We start from the raw sequence: 10,243 nt of genomic DNA, 5'->3' as shown, positions 1-10,243 counted from the left end.
GGGTGCAACTAGAATCCATTGTCCTTGTAGGAGGTGTAACAACACGTTGTTTGAGACAATTGAAAATGTTGGATTTCATTTAGTAAGGAATGGAATGATTGAAACATATAGCATTTGGAACCTTCACGGCAAACAAGTAGACCATGCTTCGTCTTCAAATGCCCCAAGAGTGGACAATGTTGAACCTATTGGGGATCCTAATGATCAAGCCATGGGTATTATACAGGATGCTTTTCCATTCGCATCGACCAACATCAATCAGGAAGGGGAAGATGACGTGCCTACACCAATAGACAGTGCGGAGTTTGAACAGTATGAAAAACCGTTAAAAAATGCCAACCAAGAGTTATACCCGGGGTGCGAGAGCTTTTCCGTTCTCACTGCCATTGTGGAGCTAATGCACGGAAAAATAAAGTATCGTTTTTCGAACTTGTGTTTCGATTACTTTTTGGGGGTTTTCAAGAGAATGCTTCCGACGGACAATTGTTTGTCGAAAGACCATAAACATGCACAGAAGGTGTTGCATGGTCTTGGATTGGGTTATGAAAAAATCCACGCTTGCAAAAAAAATTGCATGTTATTCTACAAAGAGCATGAAACGTTGGATACATGCCCTATATGCAATGAGTCGAGGTTCAAAATGACATCCCAGAATAGAACGACTAAGATACCACAAAAAGTGATGCGTTATCTACCCCTTAAACCTAGGTTGCAGAGATTGTATATGTCGACGCATACTGCCACAGACATGAGATGGCATAAGGAAAAACGGGTGGACGATGATGTGATGCGGCATCCTGCAGATGGGGAGGCATGGAAAGAGTTCGATCGAACGTTCCCCGAGTTTGCCGCTGATCCCCGAAATGTTAGATTGGGACTTGCCACTGACGGATTCAATCCGTATGGGGTTCTAAACCAACACCACAGCACTTGGCCAATTTTCGCATTCCCATATAATTTGCCGCCTTGGAAATGCATGAAAAAAGAATACATGATGATGACTGTTTTGATAACTGAGGATCCTGGCAAGTCAATTGATGTGTACTTAAGGCCTCTGGTTGATGAGCTGAAGGATTTATGGACAAACGGTGTTCGCACGTGCGATAAATCAACTGGGAGGATGTTCACTTTGCGGGCAGCAGTTATGTGGACTGTGAATGATTTCCCAGCATATGCAATGGTTTCTGGGTGGAGCACAAAAGGGTTATATGGCATGTCCTATATGCAAGGAAGATGTAACTTCTGGTTGGCACGCAGGAAAAGTTTGTTACCTTGCTGGATTTCATATCTTGACGGAGACGTTGAATCAGACTCTCGGGAGAAGGCCGGGGACATATTGTCGAGGGATGGGGAATGCCCGGCGGAGGGAACCTAGACCTCGTTCATTGGCGCAGTCAAACAGTCAGGTCATTGCTTTGACAGCACATGTGGCCTCTCTTGAGAACAAGTTGTCGGCTCTTCTGCAGTCCCTCGCACAGTCCGGCCTTCCAGTCTCGCATTTTGATGAGCCGACCTCCGAGCCCGTCCATCCTGAGCATCCCAACCAGACCACTGCACCGGTGAACGCCCAGATCTCTGACCCGCATATTGGCGACGACTCGGTTGATTTTGATTCATTATTTGATTAGTGTATTTATTTTCATCATCAACATTTATTTTATTTGTAATACATTTATTTTATTTTATAACAAAATTTTATTCTAATTTATTTTTATTGCAATTTCATTGTTTAATCAATAAAAAAAAATCAATTTTATTTAAAATAAAAAATAAAAAATATAAGAAAATATAAAAAAAAAAATTGTAATATTATGTTTGCGCGACGGCTAATAGTTCGTCGCGCAAACCAGCATGTAAAAATAAATAAAAAGTCAACATTTTTATTACTTTTAATTATTGCGCGACGAATACATACGTCTCGCAAACATGTTTTGCGCGACGTAATTTTTCGTCGCGCATTTCCTCCGGCGCGACGACAGTCATTTCGTCGCGCAAATATAAGAGCGACGAAAGATTCCTCATCGCGCGAATGGTTCTACGGCGAAGATCTACGTCTCCGGAACACGTTTTGCGCGACGAATTATTTTTCGTCGCGCAAATATCTGTGCGCCGAATAAATAATCGTCGCGCAAATTTTATGCGACGAAAAGTTGTTTCGTCTCCATACCGTTGGTGCAACGATGGTTTACCCGTCGCTCAGTTTTACGCGACGAATGGTTGTACCTCGTCGCGCAAAGGCTTGCTTCACGATCTTTGCGCGACGGAATGTGTGCGACGAATTGTTTGTCGCGCTGAATTTAGTGCGACTAAATGAGACTTTGCGCGACGTTTTTGTGTTCGTCGCGCAAAGGGTAAAATGTAGTAGTGCCTGTTGTTGGTTCTTCTCAATTGTTGTTGGTTCTTCTCAATTGCCTGCCGTTTTTTTCAACAATGGAGTCACCATCAGTTTGCCATAAGGTATATATATATATAGTCCAATTCTTGGGACACCCTTCAGGGTATTCCACAAAAAAAATTTCAACGATCGAAACTGTCTATTTTTCAAGTCTTCATTCATAGATCATTCCTGCAAAAAAATATAAATAAATAAATAAAATTCAGGCAAATTGAAAATCATTAAGGCATCTAATTGAGCCAATAAAATCAATAAATACGATACTTCAAGAAAGTGTTTAAATTTCAATAATTTAATTGAATAATCAAATAATATCGGATTCAAGTGATTTTTTGGATGGATTTCAATTTGTTTCAAAATTCCTTCATAATATTGGATAGATTTCTTGATCAACCCCTTAAAATATGGAGATGTAACATGAGGATGAGGAAGGAGGAGGAGGAAACGAAAAGGGATTAATTGACCAAGAAGGCAAATGGAAACCAAGAAACTAGACAGTCGTATTCACCTAAGGACCTAATAAAGATCATTGAATTAATCCAATGGCACATATACTTACTAGTTTAAACCCTCACTCATGGCCCTTGTTTTACTCAAACAACTGTTTTAATTATTCTACCTAGCACAAAAAATTAAAACAAAAACAAAAAAATTTAGGATTACTCGTTGAATATGGTTTCCTTCATAGCCACCATTCCAACCCAATGGTCTCAACCTTGACTCGTGTAAGCAAAACGAGTAACTTTATTGACTCAGAACATTTACAAAACAATTCACAACTAAAAGCCTTACAAAACCAGCTTATAAATTGGGTTAGCAACTGTAACTAATATTCGCGCCTAAACCGCGGACTTAACAACTAATCCAACAACCCAAAACTGATTAACAAACTGATCTAACAACCCCACAACTGAATAACAATTGAAAGGTGAGAAGGCTGTCACGTGGACCACTCTTCTCTTGCCAAATGGGCCAATGACATGAATACAACTAAACCAGCACATATCACCCTCGGCCATCTTCATCCCCTCATATGGGTTGAGTTTTTCAATCAGTGTTATTTGAAAACGAAAATTGGATTAGAATGTGACTCGTTAGGAAGTATGGGAATGTTATAGCATAATTGTAAATCTAACGGTAATGTCCCAATGAGATTAAACTTTCCTTGATTTATAAAGGCGAATGATTTTAACACTCATCCTTTAATTTCATGTACAACGGAGAAGATGACTGAGGGAGAAGAACGAGGAAGAGGAAGAGAGAAAGGGGATGAGGGGGTAGATGGTGGCTGGGATGAAGACAACGTGTAATTCTACTTTCTTTGTTTTTAGTTTTATTTGTTTTTGCTGGTTATAATAATTAAAAGAATTGTTTGGGTGAAACAAGGAGCATGAGTGAGGGTTTGAACTAGTAATTATGTGTACTATTGGATTAATCCAATGGTCTTTATTAAAAAGGGCCTTACATGACCTCATTTCTAAGTCCTTAAGTGAGCGACACTGGAAAACATAAAGACGTGAAAAACATTATTGTGGAGAAAGAAATAAGGAGGAAAAACTAATATAATTATTTAAAACTGATCCACTAATTTGGTTAATCTAAATCATTAATCTAAAGGTTAAAAACTTGTGTCATAATTTGTGTAAAAAAATTGGTGTCATTGATCTACCCCATATTATATATGTATAGTCTCTTTCTATTGAGACATTCCTCAAATAATTTTATTTGAGGGATACTCTTTAAGATATCCTACGAAATGTTTTTCAACGATCCAAACCATCTATTTTTCACATCTTCATTCTAAGATCATTCTCGAAAAAAAATACAAATTGCAAATCATTAAGGCATCTAATAGAGACCGACAAAATCATTAAGGCATCTAATGAAATACAATGCAAAGTGGGTCCTACAAGGGTGTCTCTCAAATAAGTTTGTTTGAGGAATTCCTCAAACAATCAAACAAACTTCCTCAAACAAACTTATTTGAGGGACACCCTTTATAGGGCCCACTCCGCATTGTATTTCACTAATACAAACCGTCTATGTTTTTGATAATCATTCAAAGATTATTTTTACAAAAAATCACTTGAATATGATATCACTCAATTGTGTTATTGAAATTTTAATACTTTTTTTAAGCACCGTGTTCATTGATTTCGTATGATACAATTGGATGTCGAAACTGTTTCTTATTTGTCTAATTTTTTGCAAGGATGATCTATGAATGTAAACTTAAAAAATAGATGGTTTGAATTGTTGAAAAAATTCATAGGGTACTCTAAAGGGTGTCCTTCAAATAAAAAAAAATTTATGGGATCACTCAATTAAATTATTGAAATTTTAGTACTTTTTTGAAGCAATGTGTTTATTGATTTTGTATGACACAATTAGATGTCTACACGGTTTCCGATTTGTCTAATTTTTTATAAGGATGATTTATGAATAAAGACCTAAAAAATATATGGTTTGGATCATTGGAAAAAAATTGTAAGGTACCCTAAAAGGCATCTTTCAAATAATTTTATTTAAAAGATTCCTCAATAAAAATAGACTGATATATATATATATATATATATATTATTTTTATATTAATGAAAGATTGTAGAGAGAAAGACGAGAATTTATTCTATCAACTTCTATATCATTCATCTTTGGCGCATACATAATCACAACTCATAAATACACTAAATATAATTATTCATGCATAGGTACTCAGAGATAACAGAGTGTTTGTCATTGTACTCAAAGCTATATAGCTTCTTTAAATCAACAAACTTAATGCCATTCTCGATCAAATTCAACTCAATGCAGATTTTTGTAAATATAAAACGGATTAAATACGTCCAATTAAAACAATCACAATTAATAATAGGTAGATTAAAGGAGAAAGAAAGTCTGGCTTGTGAACCTAATAGAGGCATGATAAATGTTGTCTTAAAGCCGTAGACACCTTCCTACGTGCAGGTATGATAAATGTTGTCTTAAAGCCGTAGACACCTTCCTAATAGAGGCATGATAAATGTTGTCTTTAAATCAACAAACTTAATAAAATAAAACAAAATAATAAATAACTAACAATCCCCCACAAGATTCAAAACTTCATAAGGAATAGTCAAAATGAAAAACAAGTAACGATGAGGAAACTTAGGCAATTTGTATACCGTGCAATGGGTGTAGGTGTCTTCAGAACTTGAACCTATTACTGTGAACATCTTTCATCTAAAGGAATCATAGTGAATTATGTTGTCGCATTCCGAAATTGACTCTGTTAGCACGATATTATCCTTTTTGAGCCTCCTTCTCTGTCCATTATGGTTTGACTTTGATCTGTACACCTCAGTCTTCTTGTGAAAATAGTCTTAGCCACATGATTGGTTCTTCCACAAACAAAGCAAATCCTCTCTCTTTCTTGATTTTTAGTCTTTTAAAAATTTCTATTTTGGTTGGTTTGTCTATTCTTAATAAGAGACCTCATTGATTATTTGTATGTAAGATTATTGTAGAAATTAATGAAGAGCCTTGGACTTTTCCTTGGTTTGGTAATTGCATTGTAAATTAAGTACCATTTTCCAAACCATGATGCCAGGTAGACAAATATGATGGCGACAATTTTAATTGAATTACAAGCATTGCCACTGTCTTCCGCATCTCCTTCCTCCAAAAATTCTCCCCAAATTTTTTACCCCAAAAAAGAAAAGAAACTTTTATGGCGACAATGTTCAATTCAATTCCATTACATCAAGTGTGGATCTTCCTTTCTGTAAATTAAAATAATTTAGAGTAAATTATCGATTGTATAAAAAAATAAAAAATATAAACACCAGAAAGGGCGGAGCATGGGGAAGACTCTAGCTAAGCTAAACGACTTCAGTCAATGAAGACAGCTTGTTTGCCCATTTTGCTTTTGTAACGTTATTGAGGTGAATTAAGGGGTTATGTATGACATAGACACTTCACGAGTTGACTTCGCTGACTTGGAATGTTCTGGTTTATCAAGTAAGCTTGTTTGCCAATTTTGCTTTTCTGCAGCCATGGACACCAAAACCAACCAAAAGTTTTTGTTGTCTGTTATTTTTTTATGCCTGTATATGAAAACCCATGTTTGCCTTGCAGCTGACAGCATCACTGCAAACCTATCTCTCTCTGGCGATCGAACCATTGTCTCTGCAGGTGGGGTTTTTGAGCTGGGTTTCTTCAAACCAGGTAATTCTTCAAACTACTATATAGGCATCTGGTACAAGAAAGTTTCTGTTAGGACTGTAGTGTGGGTGGCAAATAGGGAACAGCCAATCTCTGATAGATTTTCTTCAGTGTTGAAAATATCAGATGGTAATTTACTTCTCTTCAGTAAGTCCAAAGGTTCAGTTTGGTCCACAAGTGCGACCTCCACCACCACTACCTCAGCCTCAGGTTCTGTAGAAGCAGTTCTTTTAGACAATGGTAACCTTGTCTTAAGAGCTGATGGGTCTAGTGCTAGTACTAAATCAGAGCCTTTATGGCAAAGTTTTGATCATCCAGCCGATACATGGCTACCGGGAAGTAGAATCGGATTCAACAAAATTACCGAACAAAGCCAGATTCTCACTTCATGGAAGAATTCAGAGGATCCTGCACCAGGTCTTTTCTCTTTTGAGCTTGACCCACAGCAAAACTCATTTATCATACGGTGGAATAGGTCTCAACTGTATTGGACTAGTGGACCATGGGATGAAAATTCAGATAAATTCAGTTCGGATCCTGAGATGACGCTTAATGATGTTTTCAATTACAGCTATGTTACAAACGAAAATGAAAGTTATTTTACCTATTCTCTTTATGATCCTAAGAGAATATCTCGATACGTGATGTATACCTCAGGGCAGATTCAGCAGCTAACATTGTTGGAGACTACCAGCCCCAGGCAATGGAATTTGTTTTGGTCTAAACCAAAGGTTTATGCCTTTTGCGGACCATTCAGTACTTACAATGAGAAACCCTTTCCTTCATGTAGTTGTTTGATGGGGTTTGAGCCAGAGTCACATAGGGATTGGAGTTTGCGGGATTATTCAGGTGGGTGCTCAAGAAAAACCACTCTGCAATGTGGGAATGCTGCCGATGTTACTGGGACAGAAGACAGGTTTCTAGAAATGCCTAGCATGTCATTGCCTGCCAGTGTTGAAGATAAACACTATAGTATTGCTTATGCTAAGCAATGTAGATCAATCTGCTTCAGTAACTGCTTTTGCATTGCTTATGCTTACAGCAGCACTGCTGGATGTTCAATTTGGACTGGAGATCTATTTGGTCTAAAGCAACTTGCACCAGATGACGGTGATGGAAGGACTTTATACATCAGACTTGCAGCTTCAGAGTTCAAGAATCCCAAAAGTAATAAGGAATTGTTTATTGGTGTTGTGGGGAGTGACCATTACTTGGAGCCATCATTTTTAATTTGTCAACTGGATCTTTTTGTTTTCTTTGCAGGTCATAAGCGCTCCCTAGTAATTGCAACAGTCTCAGCAACGGCAGGATTGCTTACAATAATTTTTTGTTATTTCTTATGGAAGAAGACTTGGGGAAAGGGAAGGTACTTTACCACTCTGTCTATCTTTCATATGTTCAGCGATACGGAGTCTAGTAATCCAAACAAAGGATGTTTTAACAATAAGACTAAACAGGAAATATGATGCTGGAGGTGGAAAGAATGACGCAGGATTACCACTCTATCGTTTAAGGAGAATTTTAGCTGCAACAAACAACTTCTCTGAAGCTAATAAACTGGGAGAGGGAGGATTTGGCCCTGTTTATAAGGTAACACTTTGATAGTCCTATTGAGCTATAAATATGATAGTTTCTTTTATACATTTCTTACTAATTTCACCCATTACTTCTCATTTGGTAAGGTTGTAATTGTCTTAATGTGTGTCGGATTTTTCTTCCGCTACAGGGGATTTTGCCTGAACTACAAGAAGTAGCCATAAAAAGGCTGTCAAAGAAGTCAGGGCAAGGACATGAGGAGTTCATGAATGAGTTGAAGCTTATAGCCAAGCTCCAACACACCAATCTTGTTAGGCTCTTGGGTTGCTGTATTGAAAAGGAGGAAATGATACTGATTTACGAGTACATGCCAAATCGAAGTTTGGACAAATTTTTGTTTGGTATATATATGCTCATCACTGCTAAATTAGTTCTTTGATATTGTTGATTTATGAGACGTCAAATCCGATTACCTTTTTCCAAGATCTTTTCCCATGTTTTCAAAAGTGGTGTAATGCAGTATCTTTCTCTGTGTGTCAAAAATTTTATTTCAAAACAAAACGGAAAAATATTCACCTAGCTGATTATTCTCCATGGTTTGTTGAATCAGATCCGTTGGAAAAAACAGAATTAGATTGGGGTAAACGCTTTAGAATTATAGAAGGTATTGCTCAGGGGCTACTTTATATCCACAAGTACTCTAGACTGAAAATAATTCACAGGGACCTTAAAGCAAGTAATGTTCTTTTGGATGGATCAATGAACCCCAAAATCTCAGACTTTGGAATGGCAAGGATCTTTGGGATGAACCAAACTGAAGCAAATACCAACAGGGTTGTTGGGACATAGTAAGAACACATGTTTTTCATCCATATACAAAACCTGATGCAAATATTAGTCATTGTTATTGCTTACTTCTCTACCTCTACTGTTAATTCATGAGCAGCGGCTACATGTCACCCGAGTATGCACTCTATGGCCATTTCTCTGAGAAACTGGATGTATTCAGCTTTGGAGTGTTGCTGTTGGAGATTGTAAGTGGAAAGAAGAATGCTTCTTTTTATCATTTTGAAAATTCCCGAACTCTTGCGGGATGGGTAAGTTTTAGAAACTATAGTTCTTTTTTGTTCTTTTTTGAACAAGATTGATGGGCTTTAATGTTGAATCTCAATTAGGCATGGGAGTTGTGGAAAGAAGGCAGAGGAATGGAGGTGATTGATGAATCAGTAAGGGAAGCATGTGAGCCTCATGAAGCTCTAAAGTGTATGCATGTAGGATTTTTGTGTGTTCAAGAAGATCCAGCTGATCGGCCAACAATGTCTTCAGTTTTTCTTATGCTGCAAGGAAATGAAGCTGCATCACTTCCACTCTCCAAAGAACCTGCTTTTTCAATGCATAGGAACTACCCCCGCGCTGCTGTCGGTATCCCAGCAGTTACCAGTTTCTCCAACAATGTAATCACCGTGAGTATCCCAGAAGGTCGATAGAGGTTCAATTCAGTAATGTTTCATTGCTTCAACACACTTGAAGTTTGATTTATGAAGGAAAATGGAAGACACTGAGGAAGTGTTGACAATATGCAATGCAAAGACTTGGACCAATATCTTTTGATGGGCCAATGTCTTTTATTGGGGTTCAGAATTCTTATAGGCCCAAATTAGGTGCGTTCATAAGCCCAAGCTCAAAGAACGCATAGCCCAGAGATGGGTCAACCCAAACCTAGTCTTATTTGTATTCTTTTTTGCACATACTATCTCATTTGAGCGTAGTTAGTAAAATACGGGACGAGTATAATGCTTATAAAATATTTTGTGTATTATTTTGATAATTTTCTTGAAAACGTATGATGTAAAATTTGGCCAGCATATAAAAATTAAATTTATCTATTTAAAATTTATTATTTGTAGTCATTCTTTCCATAATATGGATAAAATGAGGGAATAAAATGTATATTTTTTAAAAATATTCCCAAAAATCTGTATTATTTGTGCAAATTACCTTAATATACAAATAATACACATTTCATTTTATAAAAAAAACCCCCATATATTTCTATGTTTTCGAAAAGTGTACGAAAAATACAAGTATTTAAAATATATAAAAAAATACATC

At 36.9% G+C, this 10,243-nt stretch overlaps 1 protein-coding gene and 1 pseudogene across 1 annotated transcript; both read left to right on the top strand.

Moving 5' to 3' along the window:
• The window catches only part of LOC117612491, a 9,131-nt pseudogene extending 3,502 nt beyond the window's left edge, over positions 1 to 5,629 (top strand).
• An 854-nt stretch (positions 5,630 to 6,483) lies between these two features.
• Positions 6,484 to 9,985, top strand: LOC117612490 (receptor-like serine/threonine-protein kinase SD1-8). The gene is made up of 7 exons (XM_034341175.1): positions 6,484 to 7,762; positions 7,859 to 7,961; positions 8,053 to 8,185; positions 8,322 to 8,532; positions 8,742 to 8,979; positions 9,078 to 9,228; positions 9,307 to 9,985. The coding sequence occupies exons 1-7, from the start codon at positions 6,484 to 6,486 to the stop codon at positions 9,616 to 9,618; spliced, it is 2,427 nt and encodes an 808-aa protein (XP_034197066.1). The 3' UTR covers positions 9,619 to 9,985.
• Positions 9,986 to 10,243: the final 258 nt, after the last annotated feature.

The sequence above is a fragment of the Prunus dulcis genome, unplaced genomic scaffold, assembly GCF_902201215.1.
Source record: "Prunus dulcis unplaced genomic scaffold, ALMONDv2, whole genome shotgun sequence".
In the NCBI taxonomy this organism is placed as follows: Eukaryota; Viridiplantae; Streptophyta; class Magnoliopsida; order Rosales; family Rosaceae; genus Prunus; species Prunus dulcis.
This window is presented reverse-complemented; position numbering and strand designations above follow the sequence as displayed.

Excerpts from the sequence above, each read along its gene's own strand:
- LOC117612490 (XM_034341175.1), top strand. The coding sequence starts at position 6,484 with ATGAAAACCCATGTTTGCCTTGCAGCTGACAGCATCACTGCAAACCTA. Across the intron at positions 7,962-8,052 it reads AAGACTTGGGGAAAGGGAAG|GAAATATGATGCTGGAGGTG; the intron begins GTACTTTACCAC and ends AAGACTAAACAG. Across the intron at positions 8,533-8,741 it reads TTTGGACAAATTTTTGTTTG|ATCCGTTGGAAAAAACAGAA; the intron begins GTATATATATGC and ends TTGTTGAATCAG.